General features: G+C 36.5%; 1 protein-coding gene across 3 annotated transcripts in view; it reads right to left on the bottom strand.

The window, feature by feature from the left end:
• Positions 1–18,111, bottom strand: part of stim2b (stromal interaction molecule 2b) — a 60,086-nt gene extending 41,975 nt beyond the window's left edge. The window contains exons 1-2 of one of the 3 annotated variants that reach the window (XM_081357260.1): positions 17,182–18,111; positions 16,874–16,987 (exon numbers count right to left, since the gene is read on the bottom strand). Coding sequence is in view for 1 of the 3 variants with exons in the window: in XM_081357258.1 (XP_081213384.1) it covers positions 16,874–17,009 (136 nt within the window). In the remaining 2 variants the exon portion in view is untranslated. The other 2 variants (XM_081357259.1, XM_081357258.1) reach the window with 2 other exon arrangements.
• Between the last annotated feature and the right edge of the window lie 4,598 nt (positions 18,112–22,709).

The following is a 22,709-nucleotide window of genomic DNA, read 5'->3' as shown; positions in this document are numbered from 1 at the left end:
TACATTACAAGTCACATCCTGATGTCACGTGTCTTTACGGGATCTTTGCGGGATGTGTGTGAACGCACGCACAGATTCCAGAAAATCACTGGTAGTGTGAATGAACCAAAATTAAACAATCCCAGGACAAATCCCTGGACATATTATTCCGTTTTCCAGAATCTCTGTGTGACCTGCAGTATAGTGTCTATATCTTATATGGATGTAATATGCGGCATCCAGCATGATAGTGCATTCCAGCATAATGGTAGTTTAATTTGATGATAAAACTCCACTATAACACAGTATTTCAGCATTATGACAGCACACACCTCGCTCACTGTCCAAAGAGATGACATCACAGCATGATGGATTTAACCTTTGACCACATCTTAGGCACCAGTGGAATAATTAAGCTCTCAGTCTATCCACAATCAATTAGCCGAACAGAGTTATGGCGGAAGTGCAGCACATGGCAACACAGATAGAGAATGTGTAACTCTAGCGGTTTGTGAAGCCGGATAAGCGGCCCATGAGAACGCACCTGTTTTGGGGAGGGGGGGTGCAGAGCTGGATTACCACTAACCTCAAAGCATACGCTGACTCATCTAGCACTTCAGCCCACTTTACCCACAGTGGAGAGTAAAATCTCAATAAAAGGTGGCTTGATTTAGCGTTTCTCACTGACCACTGCTTTAAAAATATATAGCTGAATATATGTATGTGTGTCTATACACTACCGTTTAAAAGTTTGGAGTCTGTAAAATGCTGTTGAAACATTAAACATTGAAACATTTTAAAGTCTCTTATGTTCACCGACGCTGTACAGTACAGTAAAAATTGTGAAATAATTGTTTTCTATTTGAATATATTATTTTAAAATGTGATGGCAAAGCTGAATTTTCAGCGATCATTACATTACAGTCTTCAATGTCACATAATCCTTCAGAAATCATTCTGATAAGATGATTTGGTGCTAAAGAAACATTTATTATTATCAACGGTTACAGTTTTGATGCTTATTTTTGTGGAAACGGTGATCCATTTTTTCAAGATGCTCTGATGAATACAAGGTTCAAAAGAGCAGCATTTATTTAAAACAGAAATCTAAAAAACACTGTATGGTGGCGATACTTGCTGAAAAGCTGTGCGATAAGAATATATGGTGTATTATCAGCTGATATTATACTAGTGCCACTCCTGAAATACTCACGGTAAAAGCATAAGAAAACATTTTGAGGAATACTGGGTCTGATAAAAAAGAAAGTGATGTCTGTCACATACTGTAGAAGTGTTGAGAGCCAGTCATTGAAGTTAGAGATAAAGGAACTGAGAGCGTGCCAATGTGACATACATTTTTCTCGATTGCTTTCTATGGTTAATGAGCAGGTTGTTTGTTTAGTGACAGGTTTTTTTTTTTTCATAGAACACACACTTTGTTAGCATTCTGTATCTTTCTATGTTGGTCTTGTTTACAGAGACGAGATGTACAGTAAGACCCACAGTCTCTCTCTCTCTCTCTCTCTCTCTCTCTCTCTCTCTCTCTCTCTCTCTCACTCTCTCTGACCCTGAAGAAAAAGGAAAGTCCCTGAAATGAGAGGCTGCCCTATTCCTTTCATCTGAAACATCCCTTCATCTCAAATGTTAACAGCACCACTTCAAGTTTTCATAATACATATATGAAAATATGTTTCTAAAAAAAAAAAAAATAAAAAAATAAATAAGTAAGCAGTTTTGGACATAAAAGCATAGGCATGCACTGTAAAAAACAAAACTTTAATTTTGTTTATTTGTAAATAAGTAAAAAAAAAACTAAGATTATTGGAGTATATTAACTGAAATATTAATTCAGTCTTTCTAATTCAAAATTGTATTTAATTCAATGCTCTATTTGCCTTTTTTTTTTTTTTTTTTTACTGTTTATAAAATCTACTATCAAAATAGTGAAAATTGTTCCAACACCTTTTTTTTTTTCAGTGTGACTGTGTAAAATGTCTCTCATGCACCTTGAAAGTCTAACACCATGGCAATCTGTTGTGATAGATGAGCAGTGGCCAGTTTTCCATCCAGTCTTCCAATGAATACACACAACTATACTCTCTCTTGGCTTTTTGTGATGCCTGACACTTATATTATTAATAAAGCAACCAATGTAAATAAAACCTGATACAGATGTTTGAACAGTTCTGTTTCACTCGCAAAATAACAGTGACGGTGGACATTTGAGACATTCTAATGCAGGCAGCTATAAATACAGAAAAGAATGAACAGAGACTAATGTAACATGACATGAGCTTTACAAAAGGAGAAATTACACCAAGCAGCTCACTCAAACTATATAAGAAAATATCTGTTAAAATAAAAATATCTGTTTTATGGACAGCAAGCATTCTGTGTGAATGTGAGAGTGTGTAAATGAGTGTGAGTGTGAGTGTGTAAAGAGATCATGGGCATGTGGGACCACAGGTGGACTATAAAGTGTCTTTATCATCCTCTGTAGTGGGTCTTAGCACCTTCATGTCATTCCCTTTTTAGCATCACGCCAGCGGATGTCACAGCTGAGTGCTTGGCATGTTTTCAGGCTCCACGATATGATACCTGTGTTATATTGTTCTAAATATATCACAACCCCAAATAATCAGGGTTACTACAAGCCATTCGGAAATGAACTGAGAATTCTACTGAAACTGCAAATCCATTCATGAATATGAATTGAGTAAGCAAACAGGATGCGAAATTATAAATTGAATTTTAAAGTGGAATTAAAATGAAAGGATATTCAAAGAAGTGTAGTTTTTAATAATGCATTTAATTTTTGCGATATAGGCTACATATAAAATTCAGGTATTACTACACACAAGTTAAAGGTGCTGTATGTAATTGTTTTGACAAAACAAATAAATAATTAATAAAAAAAAAAAATTAAGCACAAAAATACCTTAATTATTTTTTAAAAAATACCATAAGATTTACATCTGTTCACACCTCAAGTACTTGTTTCTCCAAAAAGAAACCCTTTTTTGCCCTAGGCTAGGCAGTGAGCCAAATAAACATAAATAAACATACTTAAGACAGGAGGAAGTATGCATTTCTGTTTATTTTGCTTACCACCTGTACATGTCTTTTTTTTTTCTTTTCTTTTTTTTTTTTTGTACAGACCTTTTTGTTTTTGCACTTTCAGCAATTTTCTTGTGTCTTCCACTACAAAATGAGTCATTTCACTAGAGTGTATTTACACCAGTATCCTGAAATGCACCCATCACATTGTGAAAGCAGCTAGTCAGACCAGACTAGAAATGACAAGAAAACCTCACAGCCACATGCAGCGTATCACAAAGAACTCCTTCAGTTCCTCTGAGAATGGCACAAAACAAGCTGCACAGTCCAGCTCAATACAGTGACCTACATTCCCATTGGGGACAATTTTCTGCATGATCTGAGATACCAGTTGGACGATGCAAGGCTTCAGAGAATAGTTTCAGTTAAATTAAAACATTACTCTTGCCATATTATTCGTAAAAGAGGCCACTCTGGCCTTAGATAAGAACAACAGTGTCTGGGCTCCCATCAAAGACACATGAGAATATGTGCAATTACAGTATGTGGATCTTAACTGCTTTATTCACAAGGATCCAAACAGACTGAAGATCTGGAGATTTTATTATTCATGTTTGCAAAGGAAAATATACCATTGCTTATATGGATTATTATTTAAACAGACCCCTTACTCTAAGTATTAAACTTAGACAACTTATCTCGCAGCTTAAATTACACCTCTAGTGCAGTTCGTTTAGTAGGAATGTTACTATGTTTCTTGATCAGGCTTACGAATATCATATTATTATGATATTGCCTGATAGACAATATAACAGAACAAAATAAATAGACTTACATTGTTATACTTATGGAGAAGAATGGAAACCATATTTTCAGTTGAATCAGTGTTAGCCTGGAGCACATACTTCATAGAAGTATGTGTTTGTGACTGTGAGAACTAATGTAAACCCTCAGGAATTTAATTAATTACCCCAAGAGAAATAGTGTCTGTCATACTGTTGTGATGATGGTAGATATCAGACATGCAGGATATTCTCAAACTGTTACTGAGTAACCAAATGAATTGATGGCATCTAGTGTTCCATCTGAGCAGACGTGTGTGAATGTGTTCCACTAGATTGTTTTTTTTTTTTTAAACCGTCAGGGCAGTCTAGGTTATGACGTCTAGTTCTAGCACCCAAGTTTGGACAGCGATCAGTTGTCATTTGATAATATTAAACTTGAAAAATGTGAATATATAATAGCAGCCTCATGTTGTTTCAAACCTGTATGGATTTCTTTCTTCTGTGGAACCCAAAAAGTATATTCATGTATTTTAGAATTTAAGTATTGCTGGTTTGTGTAAAATTCTGAGATAACATTTCACTGTTTTTATTCATGTTGAGGAATACTGAATCTGTTTTTGTGCAAGTGAGATGAGTAAATTCCTGCTTACATTTAGTCTAAGACTACAATAACCATCATGTTTACACAGCGCACAAAACCTCTGTACCTTACTCCCAATTTCTCTCAACATTGGGAGAGAAGAGGTGTCAGTCAATAAATGGGAAAACCAAGTAACTTGTGTTACTTATTTAAAAGTAACCCATATATTTTGTTGTAAATTTAGTGTTACTTTTACGTGTGATTACGTAACTCACGTTACTTGTAATGTGTTAGTTACCCCACGACACTATAGGTTACATACCTGTCAACATTTGGATACCAATATACGGGAGATCTAAAGGGGTGGGGGGTGGAGGGTGAGAGGCAGGCTAAATATGCATTAATTGCGCAGATATTAACATAAATAAATACATAATCTCTGTATTACATACATAATACATTACATAAATAGTCTCCAATGCCATCTCTCTCAAGTTCGTCCATCCTCGTTATGCTGCTCTTCTCGCTTTTTTTTCCCCCAAACTACTTCAGCGGACCTTTAAAGGAGAACTCCGGTCAATTTTAACATTGAGCTCATTTTTTTGTAAATTTGGAGTGCTGTCAATACAGAGAACAACGACAAAAATCGGTGTTGCCTACACCGTGTTATCCTCTTTTTAAAATTTGCACCCTGTTGACTTCAATGGGGCAAGTTTTAATCCTGCTTTTAGCCTCTTAACATCCTTGATGTGTCATTACAAGTGCACAGATCATGTGAGTGATTCCTTTAGAGTTAACACGGGTGAATCTGACTGCAGTAGATGTGAAAGATATGAATAAAAATGAAGTTAATTCGGCCAGCGCTCATACCTGTATTTACATCCTGTTTTCGGTTTAAGTCCAAAGTAGTCGATTGTCGAGTTCACGCGCATATGTTTAGTTACCTTTGATCACGCGCGTGAACTCGACAATCGACTACTTTGGACTTCAACCGAAAACAGGATGTAAATACAGGTATGAGCGCTGGCCGAATTAACTTCATTTTTATTCATATCTTTCACATCTACTGCAGTCAGATTCACCCGTGATCACTCTGAAGGAATCACTCACATGACCTGTGCACTTGTAATGACACATCAAGGATGTTAAGAGGCTAAAAGCAGGTTTAAAACTTGCCCCATTGAAGTCAACAGGGTGCAAATTTTAAAAAGAGGATAACACGGTGTAGGCAACACCGATTTTTGTCGTTGTTCTCTGTATTGACAGCACTCCAAATTTACAAAAAAATTAGCTCAATGTTAAAATTGACCGGAGTTCTCTAAGTAACCGGGGTTAAGTAACCTTAACCAATGAAATTAGCTGCAGGGCGGGATATCTGCTTAACTGCTTTGCGCCCAGTGGGATTTTTTTCCCAGTGGGAGAATCCCGGGAAAAACAGGAGGGTTGACAGGTATGATAGGTTAGGTTGTAGGTTAGGGTAAGGGGTTAGTATTTGTTTCAGCATTGTGAAGGCAATCAGGGTTTGGGGGGGCATAAAATGTTGCATAAAAACAGACCTATAACATACCAGCTCTGATCCACCTCAGCCCTGCATATTGAAGGTGCTCTGATGCTGCTTCCAGAGCCTTAATAGCTCTGTTTGTTTTGAGACAATGTCTATGGAAAACAACTGCTCTGGTACAGAGTTCCTTTTAATAAGACCAGATAAAGAGATTAACAGACAAATGAATGGAAATGTAAAGGGACAACAGTGTTGCAACACAACGGCGGTGCTGCTGCTATTACTGAGAGACTACTACTTTGCGATGGACACAAATGCTTATGATCCCCTTTAGATGCAGTTTTTGTGCACTATTTAGAGAATGATACACATTATATAACATGTAGTACACACAGACTGACACCATCTAAGCATTCATTCTGTTGCTGTTCTCCAGGCAAGAGACAGGAGTGCACTTGTAAGCCTATAACTTTTGGTATTACATTGATGTCAATCCCACTAAAAGACAAAAGACAAGAATGTTGCACTACAAGTCTGTGTCTACAATTGAATGGCTGACGTGACACAACCAGCATTTGAAAGGCTGCTTTCACAGCATTGCTTACTTCCTACTTCAGACTTATGTAATGATAATACCTCTTGTCTAGAGAGAAAAAGACACAAAACAAAGATCATCTGACACATTTTTAAGGCTACATTAAATTACAATTCCCAGACTCATGCTTCCAGGACAGAGTGTCCCTCAGAGAGGCAGTTTGTTTGTTGAGAAGCTAAACAGTCTAAATACACAAAGGCATTTAATGTGAGAATGGCCACGTTCACAGGAATATCACTAAGGGGATTTCATCTGCCAACTCAACAAACATTCAACAACAGTCGATTTCCAAGGACCTCCTGAGAGATTTATGTTAGTTGTAAGATAGTGTCAGCCTCAGACGCCATGCTTTTACAGACCGTTGGCCGAACGTCTGATGCATATGGAACACAAAATTGGAAACACTTCAGAAGTTACGAAGTCTACATCTAATTGGCTAAATTCTACAGAATTTCCAGGAGATGTGCGAGTTGCGTTCTTTAACGGCCCGCCTGGAAACAAAGCCGCCGTGACGCCAAATCCCCTCATGGAAGAAGAAAGCCGTCGCGTTTACTGTGACAATGAGCACTTACAAGGATCAACTAAACCCTGCATTTCAAAAGTAAAGTTTTGCAGCTCCACCTTTTAAAGTTTGCAGCTCCATTATTCAACGTTCTTGAATAAATAATTCATTAGATGCACGCAGGTCTGTTATTACATTTTCACCCTCCCAAGCATGACACAGAACAAAACAAACTATGACTGGTTGCATCACATGTCAGTCAAATGTCCTCTTGGGTGGTTGTATGAGGAACTGCGACTGCTAAATGTGGTAAATGTGAGAACTGTTTTCAGTCTCTTAAAGGGTTGATATAATGCCCTTTTCACAAGCTGTAAAATAAGTCTCTGATGTCCCCAGAGTGTGTATGTGAAGTTTTAGCTCAAAATACCCCACAGAATTTTTATATAGCATGTTAAAATAGTCATTTTTTGAGGGTGAGCAAAAATGCAAATGAGCTGCTGCTCCCGGCACAGGGGACGGAGCTAAAACAGCTCATTCTTAGCAGCTTAGATTATCTCACACAGACATGCACTGAAAATTTCTAAAACTTTTAGCCTTTTATGTTCAAACCGAAGTAAAGACAAAGATGGATAGACTCAAGAAGAAGTGACAACATGCAGACAACATTTTTGAATGGTTAGTTGATGAATTTATGTAGCTTATGTGTAGTTATCTTCTAGTCACTGATTAGCATATTCTGTCTTGATCATTTATGAATCATGCTCCGGGGGCGGGGTTTATGTAAATTCTAGGGTTGGTGATTTCACTAACCCGGGAGGAATGTCCTGTAGTCCCTACCAGCCGTTTGTTGTAGTCCTTAAAAAAATATTTCTTTAAAAGCAAATATCTCCTTTGCTTTGAACTTTGAGCGTCGTAACTTTGCAGACGTTGTTTATGCTCAAACAGCAACATTACACACTAACTTTAGAAAAGTTAAAAAAGTGAAATCATAATCAACCACCCCTTTGAAAATAATAAGTTATGAAAAAAAATCCTTATCTGATTTAGCATTTTTATTTTTATTAAAAAAAAAATTCTTGTTCATGGTGAGAGCCAAGTTTAGTTATTCAAAAATAAAAATAAATAAAATTTTAAAGATAATTTTTTTCTAAAAACCTTAAGACTGGATTTACTTGGTTAAAAACCTTTTCAAAGGTATCAACAGAATATTACAGAAGTATTAAAGTCAAAATATGTTGAATGGACAGTGTATTCTGGCAAGATGAACACTTTGGTGAATTTTCTCCTGATAATAAAAAATTATTTGTGAGTCTCGAGTTTACTATCCGGCATCGTGTGTAAATGACTTGATCCCAGCGATTATTAAAATAGATTTTTTTTTTTTCCCAAAATCAAGATTTAATGTAGTTTGTTGTTTAAGCACTGATCCCATTCCAATTGTCATTTATTTTTGGTGTATGCATTCAATGTTGGTCTCAGATCTGTGAAAGGTATCGTGCATTTTACTGGTTCTGTAGATAATGCTTATTTGGCAGCACGGTCTGCTTGCTCATTTCCACAGATTCCTGAGTGGCCAGGAGAAAATAATATTAAAAATCTTTGATTCAAGAGATGACAATTTGATTAAAATCTTCACAGTTGTTTGGTGATCAGTTTTTATAGATTCCAATGCTTCAAGATATGATTTTGAATCAAATATTATTAAAAAATCATTTTGCACAGGAATCTCAATGGACCTCAATGGCAATAATATGAAGGAATGAAGGAAGGATGAACTGCATTCATTGGGAGTACCCTTAAATTGATAGCTCTCACACAAAAAAAGTTAAATTCTATCATTTACTCACCCTCATGCCATTCCAAACCTGTATGGAACACACCAGTAGATACTTTAAGAAATGTTTTTATGTGCGTAGAATGAAAGTCAATGGTCAACAAAACGGTTTGGTTACCAATTTTCCACCTGGGACAAACAGTTCAGTTGTCCCACCTTATCAGTGGTCCTAAGGGGGAGTAAATGATGTCAGAATCTTCATTTTATTGTGAACTATCACTTTAATGACACTGGTTTATGGACTGATTAAACAACAGATAAAAAGCACATCAACAACAGTCATTACAAGTTTGCCAGGGATGACCTGGATAATCCAGTGACTGCATTAAAGGGATAGTTCACCCAAAAATGAAAATGCTGTCCTCATTTACTCACCCTCATGTTGTTCCAAACCTGTATGACTTTCTTTCTTCTGCTGAACACAAAAGAAGATATTTTGAAGAAAGTCGGTAACCAAACAACTGATGGACCCCATTGACTTCCATAGTAGGAAAAAAAAAATACTATGGAAGTCAATGGGGACCAGCAACTGTTTAATTACCAACCTTCTTTAAAATATCTTCTTTTGTGTTCAGCAGAAGAAAGGAAATCATACAGGTTTGGAACAACATGAGGGTGAGTAAATGATGACAGAATTTTCATTTTTGGGTGAACTATCCCTTTAATGGACAAGATCAAAATGACCTTGTTTGGAAAAAAACAAATTGCTGTTCCAACAGACAAACTTTATCCCAGCTAGGATGGTGAAAGTTGTACAGTTTAAGATTACTACGAATTACCTGCAGTCACTAAAGGAACTGTGATGTAGTAATGGATTGTACAACACATTTTAGAATGGTCAGTTTCAACTGAAATATCCTAGCATGGCCTAAAGTAACCAATTCCTCCTCTCATCATGTAGGACAATCATAATATGGGACAGCCACCAAAAAGACACTGATAAACAAATGCATCTAAGCCTCTACAACGAAGCATATTCAAATGATCTGAAAGATACACAAAAACAATCAACCTTTCACTCAGAGCTCATTTCATGATAGTCATCTGTGGGACCGGAAATTCCTTCATTACTGTGCTTACAATTGGGAGACCTTCACTGAACAAGTAGCTTAACACATGCCACTCACACAGACACAAGCAGAGTCTACTCATAATCACTTATGTGCTCTTTCTTTAATTCTGTGGTGAAATATATAACAGTAGCCTATCTTTTTCTCGCTTATTCTAGCTTGTAAAGCAGCAGATGACCACAGTCCGGATGGGAAGTGGGTCGTTGGGTCAACACCAGAGGGGCCGTTTGACACACAAAGAGGCCAAAGACAAACTCCCAGCACACACGCACATAAGCACAACGCCGCCAGAGGAATCGTCACACGTCTACACATGTGCGTGCATACCAACAGCTCAAATTCTCATTTAGCATTTTAAACTGAAATCATATACACTGACATTCTAAAATAACTGTACATACAATGTTAAACATTAGTAATAAAAAATGAAAATAGTCCTCCATGAATTCAACATAAAAGCATGTTTATAGATTCACTGTAAGTTACCATATCATATACAGTACAAATTATATATTTTAAAAGCCAATAGATGTCATTTTACAGAAATATTGTAAACAATATTTGGAATGTATGAATCGCACAATTAGGCATGTGCCGGTATTCGGTAATGCGATAAATCGCGGTAATGAATATGCACGATATTGTTATTGTGGGCACTTCAAAATACCGTGAAAAATAATAGATCAGAATTTATATTTATAGAACGCGTATTAGCTTATTTTCCATCAACCGCAAACACTGCGTATGCTGCGCGAAACACGTGCGCACTCTGATGTAAACAATCCCCACATGTATTGTGTGCATGCGGCGCTGTGCGCACTAGAGTCTAATGTAAACAATCCTCACATGGAGAAGAAGCATGGCGGAAGGAGGCACGCTGCCGACGATTCATCCATAGACAGTAAAATAAAGGATTTATCCCCCTTTTAAAAGCAGAGCTGTCAATACGCATTCAGCGTGAGACTCACGCAATTTACACTTTTCAAACGCTCTCGCGCCACATGCAGTTTCTCAGAGAAAAATCGCGGAGCAAAGAGGACACGGAGACCGACAGACTAGACAGAGCAGGTTATTATGGTATGAAAACAATTCTCAGCTCTCATGTTCTGTCCATTTTATTACGAAATTCAAACAATAAATACTGTTTTGGTGCTTGTAAATGTGACTTGACAGATCACTGTAGCGCCTCAGTTCAAGTAAACCGATCATCTGTTACTTTTTATTTAAAGATACAGTAGGCTACAACTTACCGAAAGGTATATATGCCTCATACATAATATCGATCATTCAGTGTTTTTCAAACACGGAAATAGGTCAATAAAACTGCAGGTGAACAATTATGTCACAGAACGTTACATTTACCTCAGGAAAGCCATTTAATGACCAACACGTTAGTTGACTAGAAAAAAATAGCTATAGAGAGGAGTATTTTGCTAAATATGTGCACTATATTACATTTGTATTATATTTTTACTTGTGTCATAATTGTTATTATAATGAAAACCAAATTATATTTAATTTGTTAATTTTTAACCTTTAATAATACCAGCTGACAGGGCTCTCTGTATGTTTACAGCATTATGTGAGATATATTTTTTCTTGAGAAAAATTAACGTCTATCTACTGTAGCCTACCTAATATTTATCCAAAAAGTCAATACTGAATCAAGATTGAAATCAAATCCCAAGAACTGAAAGCGTGAAAATTGTGTAAAATTCTATTTAGTTACCAAATGTTTTGACAATCACTATTGTAATGCAAGTATTTTTTTTTCTACATCCCCCCCACCAATCCATCCAATTCTCTTGAGCAATTAAAATATCGTGATAATACCGTATACCGTGGTAAAAGCTCAATCAATTAATCGCAGCATGAAAAGTTGATACCGGCACATGCCTACGCACAATACAGAGAAATATTATATTGTTAATAGGCAACACATAAGGCAAAGGTGTATGTAAAATACATTAATCACCTTATAACGTATGGGCAATCCCAGAATTACCTGGACAGACCATCAAATTTATTTACATTTCATTTAGTTATATTTCTTCTTATTTTTGTTATCAGAATATGTTATGCTAATGCTGTGCATTCTAGTATCATGTGTGTTACCATGGTGGTGTTGTCTTTGCTTGACACTGTTAAAGAGCAACTTTGATGACCTATAAGTCATCACGTGGCCATTCATAGTCCACTTGCGTCATTATCAGCACGTTACAGTAGCAAACATTTTAATATCTCTAATATTTTAATAGCTCTAATAGGATGGTATATTGACATTATAGTTTACATACAGTTAGGAACAGCAAAACAGTAATCAAAATGCCTCACATAAAGCTTGTAGCATCATAATTGTATTTTTACAGTGAAGTTCTGGCAACCACAGCTGCCAGTTTTTTACTGTAGATTTTTTTTTTTTTTTTTTTTTTAAGGGTATCTGACATGACAACTCATCTGTGTTCTACTAAGCAACAGAACTCCAAGAAGTCCTAATATTCCTCATGGTTGTATCTCATGACAACTGCACCCTTATTGATATAGTGGAGACTTTAAGTACACAAAAAAGCAGCTTGTGTAAATATGTATCAAGACAAGCACTTAATTTGTCACTCACTAATTTTATCTGCCGGACTAGCAGGACTGCATGTATCCCTGTATGTGTCACGTCCTACTGCTCAGGTTTGACAGCGTTCATTTAATTTAATATCCACTGTTGCTTGTGCATATTCAGTAAATTAATGAGTAAAGCACAATTCACAAAGTATGCATGCCAACACAGCCACTACATACACATTCACTGATATTTAACCTTTAGTTAAAGTCCCCCTGTGGTGAAAATCAAGTTTTTAATGTTGTTTATATGTTTAATGTGATTTAAGACAAACCGATTTAAAACAAATTCATTAGTCAACACCGTCGCTGGTGTTTCTGACATCACAAACTACCTTGTAACCAATCACATCAACGTGCTATTTTTGCTGATATGAAAAATCGGGTAGATTTAGCAATATAGCGGGTGTATGATGTATATTACAATGTTATGATGAACTATATGCCTTTCTCCACTGACGTTCTGAGTTGTTCAAAGCGTTTCTGATGATTGTTAGAAGGCAGACTGAAATGGCGAACGGGAACATGGTTTGTTTGACATTAGCAACACGTTATTAGCTGTTTGATAACGGTCAAGCAAAAGGCTAATCATATTAATTACCATTACGTGTCCGACGTTGATAAGAGCAAGACCATTGTGCAGTGTTTACCTCAGTAAGTTGGCCGAGTGAATCTGTGAGCTGGCGTAATTGAGTGGGGGCGGGGCTAATTAGCATATTCATGGATTCACGTTTACTAAATGAAGTAATGGTGTAGAGTTACATTCAAGATTTTTTCACAGGAATTTTGTTTTTAAATATGTCATTTTTGGTGATCAAAGATGAGTTTTAAAGGAACACTCCACCGTTTTTTGAAATAGGGCTTATTCACCTTCTTTCCTACAATTAGATAGGTGGGCAAATGCATTTTTGTCTCAGTGCATGCATTGTTTTAGTTTGACGGTCGGCGCTAGCTTAGCTTAGCATAATGAATGGAATCCTTTGTTGCCAGCTAGCATGTCCTGAGTAAAAGTGAAAAAAACCCCACCTAATTACTTCTTGTGACCACAACAAGTACAAATAGCGATGCAGATTAACACTAGGCGATTTCCTAGGCAGATATTGACTTATATATTAAGGACTATATTAGAGGGAAGCACAGGAGAAGCACTGCTACTTGGGCGTGATATCTCTGCCCCCAAGTAGCAGTGCTTCGCCTGTGCTTCCCCCTAATATAGTCCCAAGTCAATATCTGCATAGGAAATCGCCTAGTGTTAATCTGCATCGCTATTTGTACTTGTTGTGAATACGCAGGCCACAAGAAGTAATTAGGTGAGTTTTTTTTTTTTTTATATATCACTTTTACTCAGGACATGCTAGCTGGCAACAAAGGATTCCATTCATTGTGCTAAGCTAAGCTAGCGCCGACCCTGTCAAACTAAAACAATGCATGCACTGAGACAAAAAATGCATTTGCCCACCTATCTAATTGTAGGAAAGAAGGTGAATAAGCCCTATTTCAAAAAACGGTGGAGTGTTCCTTTAAGGGATACAATTATTGATTACAGGGGGACTTTAAACTCATCAGTGGCTTGAGTACAATACTGAAAAAAATGCCCTCTCATTTTGATGTCCTTATAATAAACACGTGTGTGTGTGTGTGTGTGTGTGTGTGTGTGTGTGTGTGTGTGTGTGTGTGTGTGTGTGTGTAGTGACTCATTTGAAGGTTGATAAAATCAGCTCCCTAAAAAAGCTGTAAAAAGGTTGTGTAATGGTCAATTATATTTTTGCTCCAAAAACCTATATGCAATTCACTGCAGTTTTAACTTTTATTCCTTTCAACACAAATTATGATTACAGGGGCAGATTATTGATAACGTATTGTTGGATGGTTCCTTGCACAATGCCATGTCATGACCTCAAACACTTTACTGCATGATTTGCAAAGTAATCCATTTGTTTGCATCACATAACCAGCCCCATGTTTGGCTTTTCTGATGTATGTATAGTAAACTTGCTTGGTAGCTCACCTGGTACAGCACTACACTTGTGATGTGGTGAGTATTCGGTACGAGTCCAATAAAACACGTCACAATATAAGAGCTCAAAGACTTGTAGAAGCAAGCAAAAAAAGGTATGGTTGCTGCAGCAAATGCATTAATCTCACATTTGTTTTAGTTAACACTTTCAGTTAATAATACCTATAGGATTTAATGTAGACAATACGCTATTTTCAAACACAACAGAGCATATTCACCTTTTAATGCCACTCGCCACGGCAGCTGTCACAACCAACTTAATGCCAGATTCACATTCATCTTTTTCGGATAAAACTGAACGTGATTTTAGTTTTTCACTTTGAAAGTGTTCCGAAAAGTGCAAGAAGCAAAATAATCATTTTGCAGAAATGTCACTCCAGGCATGTTTTTCCAATGAGCTTGTTGGCTTTTTAATGTTATATGACTTTCAGTTAATACTGTAATAATACATGCTTTATGTTGAAATGTGACTACAAAACCTAGGGCTAAAGTCCACCATTGACAGTATGTTAATGCTCAAAATGTTGTAAATGCGCCATCAATCCCCTACCTGAGTCAGGAAAACCCCAAGTGTCATTGCACTTACAATTATAACTAAGGGTTTCCTGAATTCAATGAGTTTGTTGCAGGTGGGAACAGTTAGTGCACTTGTTGTCCTTAATCAATAATTACAAGTGTCCATTAGAGTGCACTAAACTATGGCACCAGCTGAAATAATTTGTCCAAGGGATTTAATTTCTGATGACTCAATTACCATTCGCATGCAGGTTATTTACCCATCTAATTAAGTCTACATTCCAGTATGACCACAGATCTGGATTGCATTCATCATATGAGCAGTTCATAGCTCTGTACAGACAGCAATCTGTCATCTCACCCTGTGTCCTCAGCAAGCGCTCTGACCAGACTTCTGCTCGTCAGAAACGATTCACTGTCATTAAAGGCATGACTAATATTGGGAAAACAGCTGTGGGGTTATGAACCAGAATAGGCTGATTGACTAACTGAAACAGTTATGTTTGTTTAAATGCTAAATGTCAGTATGGTAAAAAACCCAAACCTTAGTTTAGCTTTTTTTTCTTCTTTTTTATTTGTCTGACCTAAATTATGGATATATACATGAGTGACCTAGAATATCTCTATCAGCAGACCAAATGTCCATTTGAAGAGATTATATACAGTCTTCACCATATTCACAGAGCCCAAAGCTGTTTTTTTTTTTTTTTTTTTCTAGTGGGGCCCCGTCTCCTAAAAACTAGGCTATACCATAGAAGACCTTATTGGGTCACCCTCATTACAGGGCCCAGGACAACATTCACAGTTGTCCCACCCATGGTGACAACCTTGTATACAACTGTGAAAAACATCCAGTATATCAGGGGCATAAGTTAATCTGACAATATTTGGATGTTTCAGAATGTGTCATTAGACAATGAATGGGTGAACTGCCCCATCAGTTTTGACAAAAACCTTTTTAAACCTACAATGATCAACTAGAAATATTATAATAGTCCAATTCAAATATTAGAAGTTGATTTAAAAATGACCATGATATTTCTCCTGGGCTAGTTACTAATAACTAAATAATGTATACTAGAACCTATTTAAGTTACTTTTTTAAAAAAAAAAAATGGAATTAGCCACAATGGAATACTTATCTGTCACTATTGGGATAGTGAGAGACAATAAAGACTAGTAGCAAAAGTACTAGTGACTGGCTGGATAGACACTAGTCACTATGAGAATAAGTGCTAGTTTAAGGGGAGTTACTATTGAAAAAGATACTAGTCACTATTGGATTATGTATTAGTTATTAAAAAAAAAATACTAGTAACATAAAAATAGATACTAAATAAAGCAATAAATGTTAAAATGGCTTGCCATTGAATGTATACTGTTTAAATTGCTTACTGAATATTGTGTAAAATAAATGTCAATTTTGAAAATGCATAATATCAGCCAGTGGCCATGGAAAACCCCATCTCGAGGTTTCTCTTCATGAAGGTGCTGCCTGGTGACTGTGGGATTCCCTCCTGCTCTCTCATGCCAAGCGTTTATTGGTGGAACAGCAGGAATTCCATGTGGATGTTGTCCTGACCTTCAGCATTTTCGTAAACAGTCACACATACAGGAAGGATACGATTCTCTAGAATCATCCAGAAGCGATGGGAGGATAAGAGAGACCATGCCCACATCAGGACCCATGGTGCCGTGACAATGTCAACATTCCCATCAAAACAGCAGTGACAATCGAGCATATGCGTTTATCTATGCATATATGGTGCATAGAATAGCGCAGGTTGCTCAGATTTGTGGTTTGTTAGGATGCGGTGGTCTTACCTGTAGGAGCAACCGCTGCTGGATCTGGAGTGACTCGGTTCGACAGTTCACTCGTGTATGAACTCTCTAAGCCCAATACCGCAGAGATGACGAGTCCACGCAGCAACAGAACCGCTGCCCCGGACAAGAAAGTCATGGTGTGCAAAAAAAGCTTTCAACGAACAATAAATGAATTAAACAAGAGATCACACAGTATTTTCACCCAGTGGATCGTCAAAACGAATCACAAGAATGAAACGTGTGATTTCAACAGTAGTTACACAGAAAGCAGCGAGTTTAAATACCCGAAATAAACGAGTAAATCCAACCTGTAAAAATGTAGGCAAAAAACAAGTAATCCAACCTAAAAACGATCTAAAAATGCATCCACACTGTCCAAGACGTCAAAGGAAGATCGCGAGGTTAAACTCCATCCAAAAGAGATGGTCAACTCTTCTAATATGACACATTGAAATAGACATCAGAGCATTCCGACATCAGATACACCGGACTGGGTTGGAGGATCTGGCTGTATCCCACTTTAGGATCCAAACAGATGAGTGCAAAACTGACGTGGAATCCCCTGTTTTAAATCATCGCCCCAAGGAGCTTTTCCCTGCTACCAAATAGCCTACCCAACTGAGTCCAATGCGAGCTTCCAATTCTACACGGGAAGTAACCGCAAACAGTCACGGTACATCCACAAGAGCCGGCAGATATCCAGCATAGTAAACGCTTCTCAGAATGCAAGTGTCAGATCCCAGTGTTCCGTTTAATCCAAATCCATCGGGACCATCCGAAATACACGCGTGTGTCGTTCATGTCCAATATTAAACCGAGTTTAAATGTCAAGTCCGCAAGACTGCGCCTGAAATGAGGGCTCAGGTCTGCCCACTCTGCCTTTGCTAACGTTAGTTGATGCAGAAACTAAATTCAGGGGGCGGAAGTCCGTATGCAAATCATTTGACAACAGGACGCCGGCTGTTTGATTCTCCCTCTTCGGCGATCTCGCCTAAAACTCTCATTTGACTCAAAGCCTGCAGCTGGTGTGAACTGAACGGGCTGTGTGCGGCAACAAGGGGCTGTGTGCTTGGCAGACTATCGGTATGCAAAGAGCACGAAAGTTGTTCGGGAATTCTGGCGCCTCCCGGAAACAGCCCGCTCTATTGTTCATCACTTCCCACTTTTATTTCTCCCATCGCGACACGCAACAATTTACACCCTGAGAATCATCCGAGACAAGTTTTCCTCCTCGCTGTGGGCTGCGATTGGTTCATCGGTCCCAACATGGCACAATCCGATTGGCTGACAGCGAGAGTGAGACGTGAGCTTTGAAGGCAGACCGCGGTTGAAAGCAGGCAGCCAGATAATAGACTGTGTCTGCTTGTTTTGAGGGTTAATGCTCACCTAGAATATGATTCAGATACAAAAATCTTTTCCTGTCATATGCAATTGTGTGCATACGATTCAGTATCAAAGGTGGTGCTTTGCTTTATGATTTAAATGAAGTATCTTGCCCCAGACAATGTTTTCATGTTTTCTACATGAAGCAGGCCGCCCATGTTGACATCACATGACCAGGGCTGCCAACTCTCACGCAATAGACACTTTTCACACGCTCTCACGCCACACATCCATTTTCTCACGCACAGAAAAATTGCGGAGCAAAGAGGTAACCTACTTTTAATATTAAACTAATTCTCAGCTCTTAGATTTCATCAATTTTATTACGAAATTCAGACAAAAATACGTGTGGCGCTTGTAAATGTGACGTGACAGATCGCTGAGCGCCTCAGTTCAAGTGCACGTGAACCGATCATCTGTTACTTTTTTATTTAAAGATGCAGTACAACTTACCGAAAGTATACATAATATCGACCAATTAGTGTTTTTCAACCACGGAAAGAGGTCAATATTATGAAGGACTAAAAATGACAGAACGAAAAATAAATAAATAAATAAATAAAAGTAGAAATAAATAAATAAATAAATGCAGAAATAATAGTAAAAATAAATACATTTTGGTAATATAAATGGCTATTTCTGTATTTTTACATGTATTTATTTATTTATTTATGCATTTCTATATGTATTTATTTATGTATTTATACATTTATTTATATATTTATGTATTTATATATATATTTATTTATTTATATATTTATATATGCATTTATTTATATATTTATTTATTCCTACATTTAATTATTTCTGTATTTCCACATTTCTACATTTATTTATTTCTGTATTTCCACATTTCTACATTTATTTATTTCTGTATTTCCACATTTCTACATTTATTTATTTATTTCTGTATTTCCACATTTCTACATTCATTTATTAAGCCACGCCCCCAAACGCGATGAGCCAATCACAGTACGCATAGCTAACCCAATACACTTGGACATTCTCTGCTTCCTCGTCCACTGCAATGCATTGCAGTTATCAGTTTTCATTCGTTTTTATGGTTTTTCTTGTCATTTTGGCTTTTAAACAGCGTGTGTGTGTGATTTTGGTTGGGTGACAGTTGTAGGTTACAGTTTGACAAGAGTTTACAGTTTGACAAAAGCACAATGTTGTGTTTTACACAAATATAAGTAGGCTAAACACTTTGCAGTTTTAATGATGTCCTGTATGAACAAAATGACGGAGTATGTTTTTATGTTTCCACTGTTCGATCGCGCCCGTGCCTCTCTCTGACACACACACACATTCCAGCAATGCAATCTTGACATCGCAGCCTGTTCATTATTCTGCGCTCCCACCAAACGCGAATAGAGCGTCAAATTCGCGCGTATCCGCGTCTAGTTCGACGCTTGAACATTTTGAATCCAAAGCGAATAGGACACGCGTATAAAGCGAGCGTTTGAAGCGAAATAGCACCAAACTATAACGTTTACACTGTGAACTGTAAATCTTTGTTCTGGAGCTGAAGCTTATCGGCCTTCTCAACAATAAAATTATTAATATAACCCTCCAATGCATATTTAAGGCCCTTTTGGTGACATCGAGATGATATATAATCTTTCTGTCTCCAAAAAATCATCAATTGCCTCCTATGAAATGTCTCCTACTGTGACAGCTGCTGTTACCGAATGTTGACTGAGTGAGTGGAGGGGGCGTGGTTAGCCATTGGTCAATTAGCATACATGCGCAGGGAAAAATAAATGTAGATATGTGGAAATACAGAAATAAATAAATGTAGAAATGTGGAAATACATAAATAAATAAATGTAGAAATGTGGAAATACATAAAAAAATAAATGTAGAAATGTGGAAATACATAAATAAATAAATGTAGGAATAAATAAATGTATAAATAAATACATATATAAATATATAAATAAATAAATATATAAATACATAAATATATAAATAAATGTATAAATACATAAATAAATACATATAGAAATGCATAAATAAATAAATAAATACATGTAAAAATACAGAAATAGCCATTTATATTACCAAAATGTATTTATTTTACTATTATTTCTGCATTTATTTATTTATTTCTACTTTTATTTATTTATTTATTTATTTTTCGTTCTGTCATTTTTAGTCCTTCATACAATATAACAGCAGGAGAACAATTATGTCACATAACGTTACATTTACCTCAGGAAACCCATTTAATGACCATAGCATGTTAACTGAATAGAAAAAATAGCTAGAGAGGAGATTTTGCTGAGCACTATATTACATATTTATTATATCTTTACTTATGTCATTAAATATTTGTTATTATAACAAAAACTGCATTATATTTAATTTAATTTGTTATTTTTAACCTTTAATAATACCAGCAGATTGGGCCCTGTTTACAGCATTAGGTGAGATTATTTTTTAAAATAAAATTTAAAATAAACATGTATCCAAATTAGTCAATATTGAATCAAAATCGGAATCAAATCACAAGAATGGAATTGAAATCTTGAAATTTTTGTCAAGCAATATAAAACTAAAATAAAAAATAAAATAAAAACTGTATCCTATCAGTCATTGTACAATGTAAACATTGTAACATGTTGTCACTAAACTTCATAAAATTATATTTAGTTACCAAATGTTTTGACAATCACAATTGCATCGAACAAGAGAAAAGCCCTGAGATGTATATTTATACTACTAGTATACAGTTTAGTATACTACTAAACTGTAACAAAATATTCCGTTACAGTTTAGTAGTAATGATTTCATGAATTTTTTCACTGAGAAAATAGAAAACATCAGATCCACAATTGTAAACGTTCAATCTTCAATCGCGCCTTATAATTCAGCCTCGATTATCACCCCGCAAGAACAATTACAGTGCTTTACAACTATAGAACAAAAAGAGTTAAATAAATTTATCATTTCCTCTAAAACAACAACATGTTTATTAGATCCCATACCAACTAAACTATTGAAAGAAGTGTTACCTATAGTGGAAGAGCCTCTCCTCAATATTATTAACTCGTTTTTATCTTTAGGTCATGTTCCAAGAACATTTAAATTGGCAGTTATAAAACCTCTCATTAAGAAACCACAATTAGACCCAAATAACCTAGCAAATTATAGACCCATTTCAAATCTTCCTTTTATGTCCAAAATATTAGAAAAAGTTGTGTCTGCCCAACTGGGCTCTTTCTTGCAAGAAAATGACACCTATGAAAAGTTTCAGTCTGGGTTCAGGCCGCATCATAGCACTGAAACTGCGCTCGTTAAAATCACAAATGATTTACTCTTAGCTTCTGACCAAGGCTGTATCTCAATACTAGTTTTACTTGATCTTAGTGCTGCGTTCGATACTATAGATCACACAATACTCTTAGATCGGCTACAAAACTATACCGGTGTTCAAGGACAAGCATTAAGCTGGTTCAGATCATACCTATCTGAACGCTACCATTTTGTCTATTTAAACGGAGAAAAATCGATCATAACTCCAGTAAACTATGGAGTGCCGCAAGGATCTGTGTTAGGCCCTCTATTATTCTCAATATATATGCTGCCACTTGGAAATATTATAAGGAAACATGGAATTAGTTTCCATTGTTATGCTGATGACACTCAACTATATATTTCATCACGGCCGGATGAAAACGCTAAATTATCCAAATTGACAGAGTGTGTTAAAGATATAAAAGATTGGATGACGCACAATTTTCTTTTATTAAATCCAGATAAGACAGAGGTAATACTTATCGGTTCAAAAAACCGCCCACAAAACCTCTTACAATACAACTTTAACATAGTAGGGTGTCCTGTTACTTTATCCTCTACAGTAAAAGACCTGGGTGTTATATTAGATTGTAACTTGTCTTTTGAAAATCATATTTCATATGTTACAAAAACAGCATTTTTTCACCTTAGAAATATTGCTAAATTACGTAACATGCTATCTGTTTCTGATGCAGAAAAGCTAGTTCATGCATTCATGACCTCGAGACTAGATTACTGTAATGCTTTATTAGCTGGTTGTCCTGCATCCTCAATAAACAAGCTACAGTTAGTCCAAAATGCCGCCGCTAGAGTTCTTACTAGATCAAGAAAGTTTGACCATATAACACCAATTTTATCATCACTACATTGGTTACCTATAAAGTTCCGTATTAATTACAAGGTATTGCTACTGACTTATAAAGCCCTAAACGGCTTAGCTCCAGTTTATTTAACGGATCTTCTATCGCCCTATAATCCATCGCGCTCTTTAAGATCACTAAATTCGAGGCTTCTGGTCATACCTAGGATATCCAGATCCACCAAAGGAGGGAGAGCATTTTCACATTTAGCACCAAAACTCTGGAATAGCCTTCCTGATACTGTTCATTGCTCAGATTCGCTCTCCCAGTTTAAAACTAGATTAAAGACGCAT

The sequence above is a fragment of the Scardinius erythrophthalmus genome (assembly GCF_964197995.2).
Source record: "Scardinius erythrophthalmus genome assembly, chromosome: 2".
Classification (NCBI taxonomy): Eukaryota; Metazoa; Chordata; class Actinopteri; order Cypriniformes; family Leuciscidae; genus Scardinius; species Scardinius erythrophthalmus.
The sequence above is the reverse complement of the archived record's forward strand: the minus strand, read 5'-3'. Positions and strand labels throughout refer to the sequence as shown.